Genomic DNA, 22,721 nt, shown 5'->3' on the forward strand with positions numbered 1-22,721 from the left:
AAAAAAAAAAAAAAAAAAAAAATTGGATGTAGAGACTTCTCAACATTTATATAACAGTATCTACCCAGTTCTTCCCCTTATTTTCATATTTTATATTTAGAAATTCTTTCCAAATCCTGGGATCAGTTAATTATTTGCTTATATTCAAACACTTTTTTAAAAAAAAGTTTGTATTGGCCGAGCACGGTGGCTCACGCCTGTAATCCCAGCACTTTGGGAGGCCGAGACGGGCGGATCACGAGGTCAGGAGATCAAGACCATCCTGGCTAACAGGGTGAAACCCCATCTCTACTAAAAATACAAAAAAAAAAAAAAATTAGCCGGGCGTAGTAGTGGGCACCTGTAGTCCCAGCTATTATGGAGGCTGAGTCAGGAGAATGGCGTGAACCCAGGGGGCGGAGCTTGCAGTGAGCCGAGATCGTGCCACCGCACTCCAGCCTGGGTGACTGAGCAAGACTCCATCTCAAAAAAAAAAAAAGAGAAAAAAAAGTTCGTATTATACACTTAACCATATAATCTATAAAGAATGGTTGGCTGGGCGCGGTGGCTCAAGCCTGTAATCCCAGCACTTTGGGAGGCCGAGACGGGCGGATCACGAGGTCAGGAGATCGAGACCATCCTGGCTAACACGGTGAAACCCCGTCTCTACTAAAAAATACAAAAAACTAGCCAGGCGAGGTGGTGGGCGCCTGTAGTCCCACCTACTCGGGAGGCTGAGGCAGGAGAATGGCGTAAACCCGGGAGGCGGAGCTTGCAGTGAGCCGAGATCCGGCCACTGCACTCAGCCTGGTTGACAGAGCGAGACTCCGCCTCAAAAAAAAAAAAAAAAAAAAAAAGGAATGGTTAAAAGTGAGAATTTTACCTGTTTCGTACCAAACCCCCCACCTGCTCTGTCACAAAATTACCAGCGTTCCCAATTTTATTTGTTGAATACTTTTTGTGTTACCTTTGCATTTCATTTACTCAATACTATTCACTAAAAACATAAATAATTATAAAAAAGTATTGCTTATAATTGATAAGTAATTCAGTATTAAGATAGGTTATTTAAATTAATCTTGAGCATAACTCAAAGATATTTTTTCTGTGGGTCTAATGCCAATAACATGCTGAAATTAGACCCGCAGAAAAAAATACTCTGAGTTACTGCTCCAGAGAACCACAGTGGAAATTAGAATGGCCACATCAAAAATTCAGTATATTTTAATCTTCAACATTTTACATTTCAAAAAGCACCTTATTTAATGTAAACTAATTTCCCCTTTATTTATTTTTCTTTTTGAGACAGAGTCTTGCTCTGTTGCCCAGGCTGGAGTGCAATGGCGTGATCTCGGCTCACTGCAACCTCTCCCTCCTGGGTTCAAGCAATTCTCATGCCTCAGCCTCCCAAGCAGTGGGGACTACAGGTGTACACCACTGTGCCTAGCTAATTGTCTGTATTTTCAGTAGAGATGCAGTTTCGCCATGCTGGCCTGGTTGGTCTTGAACTCATGCCCTCAAGTGATCCACCATGCCCAGCCTAATTTGCCTTTTTAGTTAGCTAATTATGTAACGAGAAAAAAGCAGTAAATCCGGCAACTAAATGAATTAGCATTATAGTTTTTTAAGAATACAGACTGTTGGTCAGGCGCGGTGGCTCACACCTGTAATCCCAGCACTTTGGGAAGACAAGGCAGGTGGATCACAAGGTCAGGAGATCGAGACCATCCTGGCTAACATGGTGAAACCCCGTCTCTACTAAAAATAAAAAAAAAAATTAAAAAACATTAGCCGGGCATTGTGGCAGGTGCTTGTAGTCCCAGCTACTGGGGAAGCTGAGGCAGGAGAATGCCATGAACCCGGGAGGTAGAGCTTGCAGTGAGCTGAGATCGTGCCACTGCACTCCAGCCTGGGCAACAGAGTGAGACTCTGTCTCAAAAAAAAAAAAAAAAAAAAGAATACAAACTGCCAGGAACAAATGTACTTTAAATATTCTGAGGTAAATACATCTATAACTAAGCCAACATAAATAGAACTTCTCAATTCTAGCCAAGACACATCATGAATGTATTATCAGTAGTAATCTTTACACCCTCATTTTCTATCTACTTTCAGATGTTTGCAGGGCATAAGCTTTCAAATAAGTATTTGGTAAGTAAAACTTTTAATATGAAAAACTTCAAGTATATTCTCACCTGCACTTCTGCTCCATTTCATCTTTTAACTGCATTTCATTATGCAGCTGTTCTTCCAGCTTATAGATTGTTTTCTGCAAACTTTCCTGCTTTAATTTAAAACAAAAACAAAAATTCATTCTACTAAGAATATTTAGACATTTAAATATCAAGTCTTTTTAGAAAATAATTTAATCTTACCTCTTTTCTATCTCAATTTTTTTATTATCAATTTAACAAGCATTTTCTTAACATCTACTAAATGTTAGGCCATTAGAAATACAAAAATTAAAAAGATTTGGTTCCTGTTCTCATGAAGCAAATAGTTACATAGTGAGGCAAAGTTAAATTGGAAGAGAAAAAAGAACCTGCAATGTCTCAAATAAATATACACAAAATATTACAACAGACTTTGGTAAACAATAATAAAATTATCTACAGAGTGTTCCGAAGGAAAGAAAAGGTCACTTCTAACTCTGCCAAGAATATATAATCCTTAAGTTGAGGCCTAAAAAGGTAAGAGGAACTGATAATCTGATAAAGCAAAAAGAAGGTTGTACAAGGAAGGCATTTTAGCTAGAATGAACAATGAGCCCAAACGTAGAAAGGCAGAAGAAAATACGATACATTTGGGAAATGGAAAGAAATCAAGTACTATAGCAGAGCACAGAATGTAACAGGAAAAACAACTCACTTTAAGTCTAAGAAGGTAATGATCCTTGCATGCACAAACTGGAGTTAGGGACTTTAACCCATAAACATTTTAAATGAGAAATGACATAATGCTGGCACCTCAGAAACATCACTACAATAATAAGGTGAATGAACAGCTTAGAGGGCAGTGAAGTTCTAAGAAGAGCAACCAGTTAAAAAGCTATCAAAAGAGTTCAGACAAGAGAATATGGATCTGATAAAAGGCAGAGTCTATAGGAATGAAGAGGAAGTAATGGATAAAGGTATCAATCAGAAAGCATAACGTATGACCAAACCAATTGAAGTAGAACAGATATACCATTATGAAAGACAGTCAACACATTGCTAGGGAGGGAATGGGGACAGGAAAACAATGAGTTTAGCTCTGGCCTAGTTTGATATGCCTGAGAAGTATACAGAAGAGACAGAAAGATTCAGGGCTGGAGCTCAGACGAGCAAGCTGGACATGAATGAGATTACCTACAGAGAAAGAGCAGAGCCAAGATCAGAACTTTGGGAAACGTTTAATAATTGAAAGTAAGCAGAGAAGGAAGATCCTGAAAAGGGGATTGAAAAATAAATAAAACTCAAAAATATGGGAGGTAAAAAAGAGGGAAACAATCGGAACATAAAAGAGTTAGAAAAGTCTGAAGTTCCAAAGAAGAAGGAAGTAGTCAGTGTCAACTACAGCAAAGAAGAAAAATAAGACACGGGTTGAAAATCATCCACTGTATTTGGCAATTGCAAAGTTGTTCATTAGCATCTCTGCTAAAAGCTTTTCAGGGAAAATTAAATTAGTTGATTTTGTACTTAGTTCTAGGTTAAAATAATTAGTATTTCCCCCTTGATATTATTAGAGCAAAAGATAAAGGTAGCAACCACTGACAAACTTACGGTAATCACCACTGAACAAAATCCGCCCAAAGAAAACATGAATCCTTATTTTTGAAGGCCGAAGGCACTTCTAACTCTACAGTCAAGTAATACAGTGAGAGCTGACTTACAGCAACTCCTTATTATTACCTAGGTCAAAGATTCATTCTCCCTACACCGTTTGTGCTTCACTGTGGTTCTTGCAATGTTCTATGTTTTATATTCCTTTTCTATGATGTCAGGCTTTCTGTGAGCTACAATAAGGTTTTCTCTCTTTGCTCCTTTAGTACAGGGCAATGGCTTCCCACTCTTGTTCATACATGGGTGCTTTAATATACTTTATTGTTTCCCTCTACTGATGTTCACAGCTTGTTAATCATCCCTTCATTAAACTCTTCACTTAATAAATGCACAAAATATGGTGTGCGTGTGTATATATATGTGTGTGAGTGTGTGTATGTATATATATGCACACAATGGAATATTACTCAACCTTAAACATGAAGGAAATCTGAATACATACTATTAATATAGATGAATCTTGAAGACAGTATGCTACATGAAAGAAGTCAGTCACATATGGATAAATATTGTATGATTCCATTCATATAAGGTGCCTAGAATAGGCAAATTCATTGAGACAGAATGTAGAATAGTGGCTACCAGGACCTGGGGGGAGGGTGAAATTAGGAGTTATTGTTTAATTGCCATAGATTTTTAGTTTGGGATGATGAAAAGGTTCTTGAGATGGATGGCGGTGATGGCTGCACAACCATGTGAAGGTGCTTAATGCCACTGAACTGCACACTTAAAAATGATCAATATGGTAAATTTCATGTTATGTATATTTACCATACACACAAAACTCTCGTTTAAATCTTTTGAACATGTAATCTGTTTGCCTGTCAAGACCCTTAATGACACATTCATATATCATAGTTCCCGATTCCAAAGATTAAAAAAGATGACCTCTGTTAATCTGTGTAACAATTTAGTTTACTAACTGCCTCCAAATATATTATTTCATTTGATGTTTGAGCAAAAAATCAGACCAAAAAGGAGACGGGAGATAAAAGTGCCATAAAAATCTAAGTTCAGCTAACTACAGCTTCACAAACAATACATAAATTTACTATCATACACACAAATATATTACCCACAGAACAATTTTAAAAACAATTTTCTTAATATTAAGAAAATACCTACCAAGCTTTTATCTGCATTGGAGCTAGTCCTGTTATCATTAGGATTTGCTGAAGATAAGTATCTGAGGGAAAGAAAAGTTTAAAAAGAAAACAAAACAAAACTCTTTAATATCCCGTAACAACCAATAATAAATACTACATGCCTATTTTATGTTCAATGTTATAGTAGCTTTGTTTTTAAAAATTAAGTATAGGTTCATAATTTTTATAAACATAATTCAGAAATGATACATATATTAAATAAAACACCCAGTTAGGTCTAAAAATAGTAGCAGCCTGTAAACATATGACTTAATATTCTTGTAGCAAAACATAAGAATATTCATACCAAGCAAGATAAATAAAAAACAAAGTCTCAAGTTAGTTCAGATTAGGCTTTCTGGTCATGACAGCAGGTTATGACAGTTTTTTCTACCAAACAAGTAACTCAAAAACATTCAGTTTTCAGAGCTTTTTGTATATAAGAATTGGGGGTAAGAAATTGCTGACTTCTGCAGACATATGCACAATCACCTCTCTTGCACCCAACTATCCTTCAGCAAAGCATAATATTGCCTCTTCAGGTCCAAAAAATTTTTGCCTAAGTGGGTGAAATAACAGCACCAAAGTTTAGGTGATGCTGCTAATCTTTTGGGACTCCCGGCTTGCAGAGTTCTTTAAATTCAGTGTACAGTTAGAATTGTATATAAATAAAGCTATTAGTGAACTAATTTAGAGGTCTTTTTTAGATGTCTCACAAGATTCTCAATCTAAATAGATCATATATGTAAACAATTTCCTAAGCTACCAAATATTATATAAAGGTAAGGTACTAGTGCCGCTAGTGTTGCTACTACCACCACCATGCTATGCTACAATTACTATGGCTACAACTACTATAATCACTACTTCTACCATCACCACCACTGCAGTCAGCACCCCAATTAACCAGTAGAGCTCTCGCAAAAGGAGATCAAATAGTTATCGTATGCTTCATAGCTATTGGAGGCATCTGTTAACACACCAGATATTAACAATGTTCCAAAAGAACAATTTAAGTAAATTTTAAAAATCAGTGAATAACACAATCCATTACGTATCAATAAAAATACACAGTATAATGGCACTATAAAAGAAACAGCTAGAAATATGCCACTTCCTAGGTTTTCCTTGAAAAATTATTCAGATCAAATGGAGATTCAGACAACTTTAAGACAATAATAGGGGCTACGTAGCAGTTTTATAGAGGAAAAGTCGCATATAACAATTGACAAATTCTGGATGTAGTACAATTTAATTCCATTGACTATTAAGCATCTCAGAAATTCAATATGAGATTCTGCTTATGTAATATAAATAAGGCATATAGCAATGCCAGTGAAATCTAAATTAGATAAGACTGTTTCGTCTCTAAGATATTTTCTAAACTTAACAAGCTATGTAACTGAGACTGACATTTTAGTCTTTTGCAAAATTAGTAATAAAAGCTTGAATGCAGCAAGGGAAATGTAAGGACATCACTTGTATACATTAATTCTTCCACCTTCTGTCATTTTCTATCAAGGTACGTTTGCATATTATATTGATGCTTTTACATAGAATCTGGTCATTTAGGTAACTTTTTAAGAAATAGGAGTTGCTATATTAGGAATATAGCTTAAGGCTATTTTAAAAATCAGGTTTAATTCAGCTGTAATTAAGCAACAATTACTTCTGCCCTTGGTATTAAAAGTATATTTGGATTTCAGGGATAAGAATTTCAGAGGTTTTCTATTTCATATCTGTATATTCTAAATTATGCTTACGTATTACGATAAGGCTAATCAATATTTCTGCCAGGGCCAGGTGCAGTGGCTAACACATGTAATCCGATGGGATTACTTTGGGAGGCCAAGGTGGGTGGATCACTTGAGGCCAGGGGTTTGAGACCAGCCTGGCCAACATGGTGAAACCCCATCTCTAATAAAAATACAAAGATTAGCCAGGCGTGGTGGTAGGCATCTGAAATCCCAGCTATTCAGAGGCTGAGACACAAGAATCACGTGAATCCAGGAGGCGGAGATTGCAGTGAGCCAAGATCATACCACCGCACTCCAGTCTCGGCGACAGAGTGAGACTCTGTTTCAAAAATATATATATATTTTGTTGGTTCTTTCTTAGTAAGAGCAACCATACCTTTGCCTATTCATGTAGTAATTACTTAAAAAATACTACATATATTTGTCAATGGGCTATGACAGTTAAGAACACAGTATATATGGCCGGGTGTGGTGGCTCACACCTGTAATCCCAGCACTTTGGGAGGCCGAGGCGGGCAGATCACAAGGTCAGGAGATCGAGACCATCCTGGCTAACATGGTGAAACCCCGTCTCTACTGAAACTACAAAAAAAAAAAAAAAATTAGCTGGGCGTGGTGGTGGGTGCCTGTAGGTCCCAGCCACTCGGGAGGCTGAGGCAGGAGAATGGTGTGAACCCGGGAGGTGGAGCTTGCAGTGAGCTGAGATCACGCCACTGCACTCCAGCCTGGAAGACAGCGAGACTCCGTCTTGGGGAGGGAAAAAAAAAAAAAAACCAGTAATAATTTCTACTTTTAAGAAACTTAAAAATTAGTTTGGGCCATAAAACATGAATACAAAGAAAAACTAGAGAACATAATCGAGTGCATGATAATGTAGGACAAATAGTAGAATAAATGTTTATGTAACTCAAGGTTACCATTATACAGAGAAACTTAAAAGTTATTAACTGCTGGACTCTACTACAGAAAATACAAAAACATTGGAGGTTGTTTATATCAACAACTTGAGTGTTTCAGAAACCAAATCAAAAAACAATTGATAAGAATACAAAAAGTTAAAGAATGCTTCAGCAGGCTGGGCATGGTGGGTCAGGCCTGTAATCCCAGCACTTTGGGAGGCCAAGGCAGGCAGATCACCTGAGGTCAGGAGTTCGAGACCAGCCTGACCAACGTGGAGAAACCCTGTCTCTACTAAAAACGCAAAATTAGCCGGGAGTGGTGGTGCATGCCTGTAATCCCAGCTACTCGGGAGGCCGAGGCAGGAGAATGGCTTGACCCCAGGAAACGGAGGTTGCAGTAAGCCAAGATTGCATCATTGCACTCCAACCTGGGCAACAAGAGCAAAACTCTGTCTCAAAAAAAAAAAACAAACGAATGCTTCAGCAAAAATCACCCTGAAGCTCTTCTGTATATGTATGTTAATTGAAAATAGTTAAAATACTATACTCATGGAGTATTAGGGAGGAAAAAAAGGTAAGTGCCAGCTATCTCACTGACGATGCAACAAAAAGTATTAAGTACTATCTTACAGTGAATTACTGTAGAGGTTTCAAAAAGCCAGACTAAATTGTCTTTCTGATTTCTTAGCTTAACCCAAATGGCTCTAATACTAATATGACAAGACTCTTCACTTTAAAATAAGATTAGTTATAAAGACCTCAAATGTAATAATTTACTCCAAGCAAATCCGTTATCTGATACCATTCCAAAGGAGTATAATTTGATTAGAAGTACATATTTTTGAGGTAATTAAAAGCAGATTTAACCCACCCAGTAAGTGTTATCATATAGTTCAATGCATTATATTGGTATAGCACTTTGTTTAGATTTCTCCTTCCTTCACTTCCTTCCTTTTTTTTTTTTTGAGACAGTCTCACTCCATTGCCCAGGCTGGAATGCAGTGGCATGATCTTGGCTCACTGCAACCTCCGTCCCCCAGGTTCAAGCAATTCTCCTGCCTCAGTCTCCCAAGTAGCTGGGATTACTGGCATGTGCCACCACGCCTGGCTAATTTTTGTATTTTTAGTAGAGACGGTGTTTCACCATGTTGGCCAGGCTCGTCACGAACTCTTGACCTCAAGCGACCCGCCCACCTCGGCCTCCCAAACTGCTGGGATTACAGGCATGAGCCACCGTGCCTGACCGAGATTTCTACTATGTCGTTCTTATCAACCTACGATGTACAATTTATCCATTTCTCACCAAATGTGAGCCTCTCAAGAGAAGGTACTGTATCTTATTCATCCTTCTCCATGCAATTTGGTGCTTAGTATATACTTGACAAATAATAAGTTATCAAAGATATCTGTGGAATGAACAAATGCTCAGCACATTAAAATAATGTTAAATGTTTAACTTAAATCTCAAGTACATTACAGTAAAGCTAACATGAACTCATACCAATGATAATAATAGTTACACTGAGTGCTTACACCATGCAAAGCACTCTTCTAAATGCTATACTGTGTTTTAATTTACTTAAACCTTACCATTGGGAGCAAGCCCCCCAAAAACTGGCCATAAACAAAATCTCTGCAGCACTATAACATGTTCTTAATGGCCCTAACGCCCAAGCTGGAAGGTTGTACAGGAATGAGGGCAAGGAACACCTGGCCCGCCCAGGGCGGAAAACCGCTTAAAGGCATTCTTAAGCCACAAACAATTAGCATGAGAGAACTGTGTCTTAAGGGTGTGTTCCCGCTGCAGTTAACTAGCCCAACCTATTCATTTAATTCCGCCCATCCCTTGTTTCCCATAAGGGATACTTTTAGTTAATTTAATATCTATAGAAACAATGCTAATGACTGGTTTGCTGTTAATAAATATGTGGGTAAATCTCTGTTCGGGGCTGTCAGCTCTGAAGGCTGTGAGACCCCAGATTCCCCACTTCACACCTCTATATTTGTGGGTGTGTGTCTTTAATTCCTCTAGCACCGCTGGTCTTGGCACTTTACAACAATCCTGTGAGGTAAGTAGGCAAGTAGTAGTATTGTTATTATCATCATCCCTATTTTTGAGGAAATGGAGGCATAAAAGGCCAAAGTTATCTGTCCAAGGTCACAGTGGAGATAATACTACATGTTATAACACATGGTAAATTAAATGGGTTTGGGGAGGAATTACTTAATTTTTGAAGAGCTAAAAATTGATAGCATCAATATGGTGATGACAATGCTAGAAAAGTCTACATGCTGGCCAGGCATGGTGGGTCATGCCTGTAATCGCAGCACTTTGAGAGGCCAATGCGGGCAGATCATGAGGTCAAGAGTTCAAGACCAGCCTGGCCAACATGGTGAAATCCCATCTCTACTAAAAATACAAAAATTAGCTGGGTGTGGTGGTGAGCACCTGTAATCTCAGCTACTCGGGAGGCTGAGGCAGGAGAATTGCTTGGACCCAGGAGGTGGAGGTTGCAGTGAGCCAAGATTGTGCCACTGCACTCCAGCTTGGGTGACAGAGCAAGACTCCATCTCCAAAAAAAAAAAAAAAAAAAGTCTACATGTTGTTTCAAAATGTATTATAAACCATAAGTCTACAGATCAAAATATCAGTATTTATAGCATCCTTTGACCTATTAATTGTTGTAACTTGAGGATATATAGTATATCATTTAGCAAAAAAATTTTGAAAAACAATGTCCTAAACATGGATGAGTCCAAAATAAATTAAATATGAAATACTGGAGATATCATGCATCAATGAAAAATTGCATAAGGTATATCTTTATATACCATTAAATCTACTTTAAAAATGAATTTTAGACATTTCTAAGAACAAAATCGGCACTTACTCCTACAATCACTGTTTAGCATACTTACCTACGATTGCTATAATATGTAAATCCTACAAAAGGTAGTTGATTGCCAACAAAAGCTTTAGGAATAGGGAATGTTTCTTCCTCTCCTTTATCTTCTTCCAAGTCATCAAAATTACTAGTATCAATGTCACTACTTAAATCAGGTACAACTGGTGCTACAGCTAAAAACAGAAACAAAATTAGTTGCTCATTTCAAACTTAAAATACAAGTAAAGTGAAGCAGATTCCATACCAACTACTGATGGTTTCTGTCTTATAAAAGCTTGCAAACTACAAATTCTACCTGGCTTGAATCCTATTATACTAAGCTTTACCAGGATTAAAAATCAACTGATAATTGATCATTATGTAATTCTATGAAACAATTATCTTCAAAGTCACCTATAATTATCTATACTTTGGGTTTAACTTGACTATTACAAATCAAGCATTATTAAGGTTTGTTTTAGAATGTACCAAGGTATAAAATACACAAAAGCATTCAGGACTACAGAAAAAACTTTTTAGAAACTAAAGCATAACAAACCATACTCGAAAAAATTGTTTATCTTTAAATATAGTATTTTTTTGTTAATCTGCTTTATAGTAAACTAGAAATTAAGGTTACTTCTTAGCTTCCTGGACATAATAATTTGGTACTGAAATATTTTTACTCACTCAGAATCCAGATGATCAATACTCCTCCCTCCCACCCCAGTATCTCCATAAGATTAAGCCACAGGAGCAACGGATTTGGAATTGTATTTTCAGACTAGCTACCTCTAGAATCAAGTGATTAAGATTAATGCAGTGAGGTATTTATGATATCATTGTTAATAAAAAAAGGGCAGTAATACAAAAGACAGACACGACATCTTCAAGAATTATAAATTTGATATGGACCAAGTCTTACATATACTTAATATAAAACCATATGTGACAATGTTTAAATATTCATAATATAGGAGAAAATACCATATAAAACTAATACTACTAACATCTACTTCTGGGGCTTGAATGTTAGAAGAGGTATATCTAAAAATAAATTCTAAGAAAATAAAAGTTTAAGAAAATTTATTTTTTAGCTTAAAGATACTGTAGTATAATAAAACATCCCTGAATTATGATCATCAAAATACTAAAAAATTATTTTAGGTGCAACAACCTCATGTTCTTTTAGGGAAAAGGAATCAATTTTCTTTTCAATCATCTGGGTATTTCAGGCAAGAAATACCTCTTGTTGTGCCATCTGAGACACAGTAAATTAATATTTAGGGAACAAAACAACACATTTAGCCGAATGAAGCCATAGTACTAACTAACAGTAACACAAGAGTGAGATTAGAGCTTTTCCACCATTCCACTTTCCTGAATGGCCAACAGAACTGTCTGATTAGACAAGGCTAGCTTTCTAATATTTGTAAAATGAGGGGAAAACACAAATGGTTGCCGCCCTTGGGAAATAACATAAGTTAAGTATGGTCTTAGCATAAATTTTATGTTAAAAGAGTGATCTCAATCAGGGACACTTTCGCCTGCTGGAGGGCACTCAGCAATGTCTGGGTACATATTCTGGTTCTCATTAACGGAAAAAAAGTGTTACTGGCACCTAATGAGTACAGTCATGGGATGCCACTAAACATCCTTAAGTTTAGGATAATCCCCACAAAAAGAATTATTTGTCAACTGCTAAGGCTCAGAAAACCTGCTTTAAAATTATATCAGAAAGAGAGAAGCAGAATAAGTGTGCTGCATTTTCTCTCGCTGTTTCTGATGGACCTACTCTTTTTATAAATGACACTATTTCACAGTAGTTCTAAAATGACAAATTCTCACCTGTTTAAATTCTGAGACACAAGTGGGGAAAATATTGGAAGAGTTATAAAAGTAATTATTTCTGCTTCTAAATTAAGATGCTTAGGCTTTACATAATGCCATATAATCACTTCAGAACTAATAAGAATAAAGATGGCCGGGCGCGGTGGCTCAAGCCTGTAATCCCAGCACTTTGGGAGGCCGAGGCGGGTGGATCACGAGGTCAGGAGATCGAGACTATCCTGGCTAACATGGTGAAACCCCGTCTCTACTAAAAATACAAAAAAACTAGCCGGGCGTGGTGGCGGGCGCCTGTAGTCTCAGCTACTTGGGAGGCTGAGGCGGGAGAATGGCGTGAACCCGGGAGGCGGAGCTTGCAGTGAGCCGAGATCACGCCACTGCACTCCAGCCTGGGAGCACAGCGAGACTCCGTCTCAAAAAAAAAAAAAAAAAAAAAGAATAAAGATAACTTTACGGAATAAACATCAGTATATATTTGTTTAAAAATCTGCCTTCATTAAATAACTGTTAATTTAGAAATCATGTTCCATAAAAAAGAATCCAGCAGATGTTGTCAAAAATGGCAGAGTAGGGAACTCAAAGAAATCATACCTCCACTGAAGCAAATGCTGAGTTGACAAAAACTACCAGAGCAACTTTCTGAGAACTCTGGAACCTAATAAAAAACTAGTAACAAGCAGGGAATGTTTAATGAAGAAAGAGGCTACAAAAATTTGGCATTTAAGGAAATCTCTGTCACTGGCTGAGATAATGAAATGGAGATTTCAGTGAATACAAAGACAATGAATACAGACTTTGCAAAAATAGTCTGGAAAAGTCACTATCACAGCCCACAACAAGCAACAACAGCAAGCCCTGGGTAAAAGAGGAAGAATCTGATTTCCAGAGTTACAACACTATAATATCCAAAATGTCCCTCTTAGAAGGATACAGCTGCTTTAAAACAATGTCCAGTTTACAACAAAAAATTACAAAGCATGTAAAGAAGCGAGAAAGTATAGGCCATTCACAGGGAATATAGAAAATGACAGAAACCACCACTGAGGAAACCAAGACATTAGATTTACTCAACAAAACCTTAAACTCTTTTAAATGTGTTCAAAAAGCAAACAAACACTATAGACAAAGTACCCGGAAGACGATGTCTTAACAAAGAAAAAATATCATGAAAGAGATCGAAAATAAAACCAAATAGAAAGTCTAGCACTGAGAAGTACAATAGCTGAAGTTAAAATTTCTCTAGAAAGCTTCAACAGCAGATCTGAATAGGCAGAGGAAAAAAATCAGTGAACTTGAAGATAGGACAAATGAAATGATCAAGTGTGAGGAACAGAAAGAAAAAGAATGAAAAAGTGAACAGAGACTAAGGAAACTGTGGCATCAAACCAGACCAACACACAGATTACAGGAATTTCAGAAGGAGAGAAAGGGGCAAAAAGACTATTTGAAGAAATAATGGCCAAATCTTTCCAAATCTGGTAAAATATATAAATCTACACATCCAAGAAGCTGAATGCCAACTATGAAAAACTCCAAAAACTCCACATGAAGACATATCATAATCACATGCCATAATCAAACTGTCTTAACTCAAAGCCACATGAAGAAGAAAAAGGAGTATCAGTAAAGGTAACTATTTAGATAAATGTAAACAGAAGCAGGTTTTTGAAAGCTACTCAAACTAAAGTGGTATCAATTCAACCTAGATTGTTATCAATTTAGAATGTTAACTGTAACTCCATTTAATTAATAAGAGAATGACTAAAAAATATACAGAAAAGGAAAAGACGGAATCAAAATAGCATACTAGGGTAAAAAACTAAGCACAAAAGATATTATCTGAGGAATAAAAAGGAAATATATGACATAGAAAACAGGAAGATGACAGAAGTCTTTTCTTATCAGTATTCACTTTACATTTAAATAGATTAAACTCACCAATTAAAAAGCTGAGATGAGTAGAATGCAATAAAAAATGATTCAACTGTATCTGTCTATAGAGACTCGCCTAAGATCCACAGACATAGGTTAAAAGGTTACTTGACCTTCATCCACAGGTTAAAAGTAATGGAGGGAAAAAGATATTCCATGCAAAAGGGAGCTGAAGTGGCTACATTAACAGGAGACAAAACAGACTTTAAATAAAAAACTGTCAAAAGAGGCAAAAAAGGACACTGCATATTAACTGATAAAAGGCTCAATCCATTAAGAAAATATAATGACTATAAAAATGTATGCATCTAACACAGACCCAAAATGTAAGAAGCAAAAATAGACATGAATGCACGAAAAAACCATTCTAAAATAATAGTCTGACATAGTTTCATAGCTTGTCCCCACAAATGTCATGTTGAAAAGTAATCCCCAATGTTGGGGGGCGGGGGCTGGTGGGACGTGACTGGATCACAGAAGAGGATTTCTCAAGAATGGTTTAGCACCATCCCCTTGGTGTTGTCCTCAAGACAGTGAATGAGTTATTGCCAGATCTGGTTGTTTAAAAACGTGTGTGTCATCGTCCCTCTCACCCTCTTTCTTGCTCCTGGCTCTTACCATGTGATGGGCCTGTTCCCACTTTGACTTCTGCAATGAGTAAAAGCTCCCTGAGGCCTCTCCAGAAGCTGAGCAGATGCCAGCAACGTGCTTGTACAGCCTGCAGAACCATGAGCCAATTAAAACTCTTTTCTTTATAAATTACCAGTCTCAACAATGGATAGAACATATAAATAGAAGATCAATAAGAAAATAGAAGATATTAACAACTTCACAAACCAACTAGATGTAACAGGCATGTACAGAACACTCAACAACAGCAGAATACACATTTTTCTCAAGTGTATATGGAACACTTTCCAAGACAGATTATAAGCTGGGCCAAAAAACAAGTCTTAAAAAGTTTTAAAACACTGAAATCATACAAAGTATCTTCTTTAACCACAAGGGAATGAACCAAGAAGTCAATAATAGGAAGAAAACTGAAAGTTTCACAAATATATGGAAATTAAACAAAACACTCTTAAATCACCAGTGACTGAAAGAAATAATCACAGGAAGACTAAATACTTTGAAACAAATGAAAATGGGAAGACTAAATACTTTGAGACAAATGAAAATGAAAACAACATACCAAAATGTATGGGAGTCAATGAAAGCAGTGCTCCAGTGGAAATTTTACCCATAAATGTCTATTATACTAAAAACCAATGATCTCAAGCCAATAACCCAACTTGACACTACAAGGAACTATAAAAAGAGAAGCAAATTAAACCAAGAGCCAGCAAAAGGAAAGAAAGAATACAGATTGGAGTGCGTAGAAATAAAACTGAGAATAGAAAATCAATAATGCAAATTAACAAAACTAAAAATCGGTTCTTTATAAAGATCAGCAAAATTGACAATCCTTCTACTGAACTAAGAGGGGGAAAAAAAAAACCCAGAAGACACAAACAACTAAAATAAAAAATGAAAGTAGGGGCATAACTACCAACCACATAGAAGTAAAAAGAAAATACAATGCATAATCGTACAGTGACTTTTTTTTTCTTTTCTTTTGGAGACAGAGTCTTGCTCTGTCACCCAGGCTGGAGTGTAGTGGTGCAACCTCAGCTCACTGTAACCCGTGCTTCCCGGGTTCAAGTGATTCTCTGCCTCAGTCTCTGGAGTAGCTGGGACTACAGGAGTGCATGCCTGGCTAGTTCTTTTTTTTTTTTTTTGTATTTTTTGTGGAGATGAGGTTTTGCCATGTTGGCCAGGCTGATCTCGAACTCCTGGCCTCAAGCGATCCACCTACCTCGGCCTCCCAAATTGTCGGGATTACAGGGGTTAGCCACTACGCCCCGCCTACAGTGACAAATTAGATAACTTAGATGAAATAGAGACATTCCTAGAAAACACAGACTGCCAAAATTTATTTTAAAAGAAATAAAGAATCATAATAGGGCCATAGCGGCTCATGCCTTTAACCCCAGCACTTTGGAAGGCCAAGGGAGGGTGGCTTGAGACCAGGAGTTTGAAACCAGTCTGGGCAACATAGTAAGACACCATCTCTACAGAAAATAAAAAGAAAATTAGCCAGGTGTGGTGACACATGACTGTGTTCCTAGCTACTCAGGAGGCTGAAGCAGGAGGATCCCTTGAGTCTGAGAGTTCAACAATACAATGAGCTAAGATCATGGCACCGCATTCCAGCCTGGGCAACAGAGCAAGACCTTGACTCTATTAAAAAAATAAAACAAAATGAAGGAAAAAAACCCATATGATCATTTCAGTTGTCATACAAAAAGCATTTGACAAACACAACACCCTTTCATGATTGAAAACACTTGGCCAACAAGGAATAGAGAGGAACTTCCTCAATATGATAAAGGACATTAATGAAAATCCCACAGCTAACATTATACTCAGTGGTAAAAGACTAAAAGCTTCCCCCATGACCAGAAACAGACAAGGTGTCCACTTTTACCACTGCTATTCAACACTTTACTGGAAGCTCTAGTCTGAGTAATTAGGCAAGAATGATAAATACAAGGCATATAAATTGGAAAGGAAGAAGTAAAACTCTCTCTCTTCTCAGGTGACATGATCCTATCATAGAAAATCCTAAAGAAGCTACAAAATAATACATTAGAGGTAATAATCAAATTCAACAAAATTGCAGGTTACAAGATCAGAAATAAAAGCTCTACTTCTTTTTTTTTGAGATGGAGTCTTGCTCTGTTGCCCAGGCTGGAGTGCAGTGGTCGGATCTCAGCTCACTGCAAGCTCCGCCTCCCGGGTTTACGCCATTCTCCTGCCTCAGCTTCCCGTGTAGCTGGGACTAACCTCGCCCGGCTAGTTTTTTGTATTTTTTAGTAGAGATGGGGTTTCACTGTGTTAGCCAGGGTGATCTCGATCTCCTGATCTTGTGTTCTGCCCGTCTCGGCCTCCCAAAGTGCTGGGATTACAAGCATGAGCCACTGTGCCCGGTCTAAAAGTTCTACTTCTATATGCTAGCAATAAACAATATGAAAAGAAAATTAAGGGAACAATTCCATTTAAAATAACATCAAAGGCCAGGAGTGGTGGCTCACGTCTGTAATCCCAACACTTTGGGAGGCGGAGGCGGGAGGTTCAGGAGGTCAGGAGATTGAGACCATTCTGGCTAACATGGTGAAACCCCATCCCTACTAAAAAAATATATTAAAAAATTAGCCGGGTTTGGTGGTGGGCGCCTACATGTAGTCCCAGCTACTCGGGGGGCTGAGGCAGGAGAATGGCATGAACCCCAGAGGCGGAGCTTGCAGTGAACCTAGATTGAGCCACTGTACTCCAGCCTGGGCGACAGAGCGAGACTTGTCTCAAAAAAAAAAAAAAAAAACATCAAAAAGAAACACCTAGGAAAAAATTTAACCAAGAAGATGTAAGGCTTATGCACCAAAAACTTAAAAACATTGCTGAAATTAAAGAAGGCTTACATAAAAGGGGAGACATCCTGTGTTCATGGACTCGAAAAGTTACTATTGTTAAGATGGTAATACTACCCAAAGTAATTTAAAGATTCAATGCAATCTCCATTGAAATCCCAATGTCCTTTTTGGCAAAGATGTAAAAACCCATTCTAAAATTCATAAGAAATCACACGAGATCCCAAATAGTCAAAACAATTTTGAAAATGAACGAAGTTGAAAGACTCACATTTCCTGATTTCAAAACTTACTACAAAGCTACCATAATCATACAGTGTGGTACCAACATAAAGACAAACATATACAGACCAATGGAATACAACAAAAACCCCACAAATAAACTCTGATGTATATGGCCTAATGATTGACACAAGGGGCCAACAACTTTCAATGCAGGGAAAGGACAGTCCTTTCAATACACAGTGTTGGGAAAACTGGATACCCACATACAAAAATATTAAATTGGACCCTTACTATACACTATATAAAAAGTAATTCATAACAGGTCAAAGACTTAAACATACTGGCTGAAACTATAAAATTCACAGAAAGCATAGGTAAGACATTTCATGACACACTGGATTTGGCAATGATTTCTTAAATACAAAGCCAAAAATACAAGCAACAAAAGAAGACATAAACCGGATTTCATCAAAATTTAAAATTTTGTGCTTGAAAGCACTATTAACAGAGTGTAGAGAATAGAAAATATCTGCAAACCATATATCTGATAAGAGATTAATATCCAAAATTTAAAAAGAACTCCTATAACTCAACAACAACAACAAAAACAAACCACCAAATTTTAAAATGGGCAAAGAACTTGAATAGAAATCACTCAAGAGAAGATATACGAATGGCCAATAAGCACATGACAAGATGTTTCCCATTCCTGGTCATTAGAGAAATGCAAATCAAAACCACAATAAGATACCACTTCACATCCATTAGGATGACTACTATTAAACAAAACAAAACAAAACAGAAAAGAACAAATGTTGGAGATGTGGAGAAACTGGACCCATGTGCACTGCTGTTGCGAATATGAAATGGTGCAAACGTTGGGGTTACTATTATGGCGTCTCCTCAAAAAAATTAAACATATGGCTGAACGTGGTGGCTCACGTCTGCAATCCCAGCACTTTGGTACACTGTTGCTGGGAATGCGAAATGGTGCAAACATTGTGAATTTTATGGCATTTCCTCAAAACATTAAACATACGGCTGAGCATGGTGGCTCAGGCCTACAATCTCTGCACTTTGGGAAGCTGACGCAGGAGGATCTCTTGAGCCCTGGAGTTTGAGACTAGCTTAGTCAACACAGCAAGGCTGTCTCTACAAAACTAACTAATTAATTATCATATAACTTAGCCATTCCACTTACAGGTATATACCCAAATTAATGGAAAACAGGGATATTACAGAAATATCCATATATATAACATCAATATATGGATATAAAATATAATATGGAATAATATATAATAATAATATAATATGGAAAGCAGGTATTTGTACTTTACGGTTTGTTATTCACAATAGCTAAAACAGAGAGCAATCTTAAGTGTCTATTAACGGATAAATGGATAAACAAAATGTAGTATATCCACACAATGGAATATTATGATACATGCTATGACATGAATGAACCTTGAAGACACTGTGCTAGGTGAAATAAACCAGTCACAAAAAGACAAATATTATAGTAATCTATTTAAATGAAACACCCTGAGTAGTCTAATTCAGAGATAGAACAGTGATTACTGAGAGTTGAGGGGAGAGGGAAATGGAAAGTTACTGTTTAACTAAAAGAGTTTAGTATAGGATGACGAAAAAGTTCTGGACACAGCAGTGGTAATGTTTTAAGACAATGTGAATGTATTTAATGCCACTGACTTGTATAGTTAAAAACGCCCAACATGGGGAATTTTATCTTACGCATACTTTATCACAATATAAAGAGATAATTTTTTTTTTTTTTTTTTTTTTTTGAGACGGAGTCTTACTCTGTCGTCCAGGCTGGAGTGCAGTGGCCGGATCTCAGCTCACTGCAAGCTCCGCCTCCCGGGTTTTCGCCATTCTCCTGCCTCAGCCTCCCGAGTAGCTGGGACTACAGGCGCCCACCACCTCGCCCAGCTAGTTTTTTGTATTTTTTTAGTAGAGACGGGGTTTCACTGTGTTAGCCAGGATGGTCTCGATCTCCTGACCTCGTGATCCGCCCGTCTCGGCCTCCCAAAGTGCTGGGATTACAGGCTTGAGCCACCGCGCCCGGCCGAGATAATTTATTTTTTAAAAATCCATTATAATGTTCAGAAAGTCTAAACTCCTAAGTAAAAGAGCCCCGAAACTTGGTAGGCCTTAAGTTCTTTATTCACAAAGCCCACACTGATAATCTCTCCTGTAAGAATGTAAAATTCAAACAGAGAGGGTACTAGTCTTGATTAACCCACAGAACCTAGAATAATATATATGTGTGTATACAATGAGTTTTGAGCCAGCGGAAGTATTACCACTGTTAGCATCTTGTGTGTTGCCCACAAGCTATAGGTGGATTAAGTAACGCCAATATCTTATTTCAAATGAGATAATAATATATGGCAAAGTGCGTTGTAAGTTACCACATATTTAATGTAGTATTATTAATTTTTCTAAAAAATTAATAAAAATTAATTCCAGCCTGCATTCAGGCTGGAATGCAGTAGCATGATCAAAGCTAACTGCAGCCTTGAACTCCTGGGCTCAAGTGATTCTCTTACCTCAGCCTCCCGACTAGTTGAAACAGGTGCGTGCCATCACACCTGGCTAATTTTTAAATTTTTTTGTAGAGATAGGGTCTCGCAACATTACCCAGGCTGTCTCAAACTCCTGGCCTCAAGAGGTCCTCCCACTTTGGCCTCCCAAAGTGCTGAGATGACAAGCATGAGCCCCTGTATAATACTGTATAACATTGTAGACCACTGTAGAATAGAGCCGCCTGGACCTATTCATTATTAATCATAATTAATAACATGTTAAATATGTGGTAACTTGCAAAATCCTTTGCCATTTATTATTTCATTTGAAATTAATACTACGTTAAATACTAACAGTATTATTAATAATGTAGGCTAAATATGTAGTAAATGTTATTTTCTTTTTCCCAAAATTTAACTGCCAACAATCGTCAATTCCTTCCATTTTTGATCTATGTAATACTGAACAGGTAAAGATCTTTAAATCGTACATGGTATTTCAAAGATCAAAGGCTTTGGAGTCAAGACACTTAGATCTGAATTTTGACACTGTTGTTTGCTTGCAGTTATGACCTGTAATAAGTAATTTACGTCTTTTCATTTCTTATGTCTTTCTCCTATCTTTAATCTTACTCATGTCACTCCTTCAATTTTATCTCAAATGAGTGGAAAAATAGTGTTACAATCTTAATACTTTGTGCCTCTGAATTAAGGGTGAACAATCTCAGGAAGCTCAAGGAAATTCTGCCAAAAATCAAGCTATTTTGTGTCCTGCTCCTACACCACCAAAGAACACAAGGTGAAGATTAATTGCCATTGCAATGTGGAGACATGTAAAGTGGTAAAAATACCAAAAAAAACACTATTATTTGTATTAGAAAGCAATTTTGCCAAAGAAAATGGAAAGTCAAAAAATTAAAAGGAATTATAACTGTTACATAATTTTTAAAAATTTAGCAGGTCAAAGAGGTCAGTTCAGAATAAAAGAATTCTTGGTATTTTAGGGGTGGGAAGTAAAGAAGGGGTAGGAAGATGGGAAGGGAAGCAAAGAACAATAAGTTCTACAGACTTCAATTTTTCTTTGTTTTTTCCAATAACCACAAAACAGGACCTCTTAGAATTAGGAAAAACTACCAAAATGCTATTAAGTATGCCAAATCTAACTACACTAAAATAAAACCATAGACAATGCAGATCTTAAGCAGTTCTATGAAGGAGGTACAGCAATATCATAAAATGCCACTGATCTGGACTCCCTAATTCCATAAGACTATGAACTCCAGAAGAGAGAAAGAAAACTTTTGTTGGTTTCATCACTGCTGTTTTCCCACTGCCTGAAACTGAACAGTGCTCAATATACAACAAGTGTTCAAAAAATAATTGTTGACTAAATTACCTCCTCTTTGAAGTGATCAGTTTTTCAACACACAAAAGGAAAAATATCTTTATTACTTCTGAGGGTGATTTATTGTGTGGTTATTTTATAATTATTTATGCATTGCTTAACTTTGAAAAAGAATTTAAAGCAATACAAAAGATTATTTTGTATTTTCTTCAGTCCCCTTCAAAGTTTTATTCAGATTTATAATAATATTTGCACATCTTCAGCCTTCTTAAACTTTACTAAGAAGATAACCTGAATAAAAACACAAAAAGTGTTTCAATGTAACCATTTCTCACTCCCTGATCATCTCTTTGTCATGTAACAATTTCACCTGCAGCATGAAGATAATAATTATGTCACATTTAATTCTGAAGAGGAAGAAGTTCCTTATTTCCTAGAATATAATTGTTAATAAAATTCTCCTCAAGTCAAGCTGCTCTTACAGCTTCTCAAACAGCTGGTCATTCAATGATGTTCCTTGTGTAATTTCTTAATTTCCAGAGAATTTATTTTCCCTTTCTCCTCCTTAGACAATTTTATAGCTCAGCACAATGTAAGTACTATGTTATAGTACCTGAAGGCAATACAACTGTTCTTTTAAAATATTTTATAACTAGAATGCTTCACTAATATTAGCAAACCTACATGATTTATTTCATCAGAATTAACAAGATTTCCTTCTCTCTGGAAAGTACTATCCTTCACTGTCTCAACTAGATAGTCCTTAAGACAACTAATGTGTAACTTTCCAAAACTAGGTAGCTGAGTTCGTTTCCATTGTTGCTGTTCACTGTTATTCTTTTTTTTTTTTTTTTTTTTTTTTTTTTTTT

At 36.9% G+C, this 22,721-nt stretch overlaps 1 protein-coding gene across 1 annotated transcript in view; it reads right to left on the minus strand.

Moving 5' to 3' along the window:
- The window catches only part of ROCK1 (Rho associated coiled-coil containing protein kinase 1), a 104,881-nt gene that overhangs the window by 70,417 nt on the left and 11,743 nt on the right, over nucleotides 1–22,721 (minus strand). Inside the window, exons 8-10 of the mRNA XM_025365191.1 lie at nucleotides 10,521–10,680; nucleotides 4,926–4,986; nucleotides 2,175–2,263 (exon numbers count right to left, since the gene is read on the minus strand). Coding sequence (XP_025220976.1) covers nucleotides 2,175–2,263; nucleotides 4,926–4,986; nucleotides 10,521–10,680 — 310 coding nt within the window. The remainder of the gene's footprint in view (nucleotides 1–2,174; nucleotides 2,264–4,925; nucleotides 4,987–10,520; nucleotides 10,681–22,721) is intronic.

Source organism: Theropithecus gelada, chromosome 18 (assembly GCF_003255815.1).
Source record: "Theropithecus gelada isolate Dixy chromosome 18, Tgel_1.0, whole genome shotgun sequence".
In the NCBI taxonomy this organism is placed as follows: domain Eukaryota; kingdom Metazoa; phylum Chordata; class Mammalia; order Primates; family Cercopithecidae; genus Theropithecus; species Theropithecus gelada.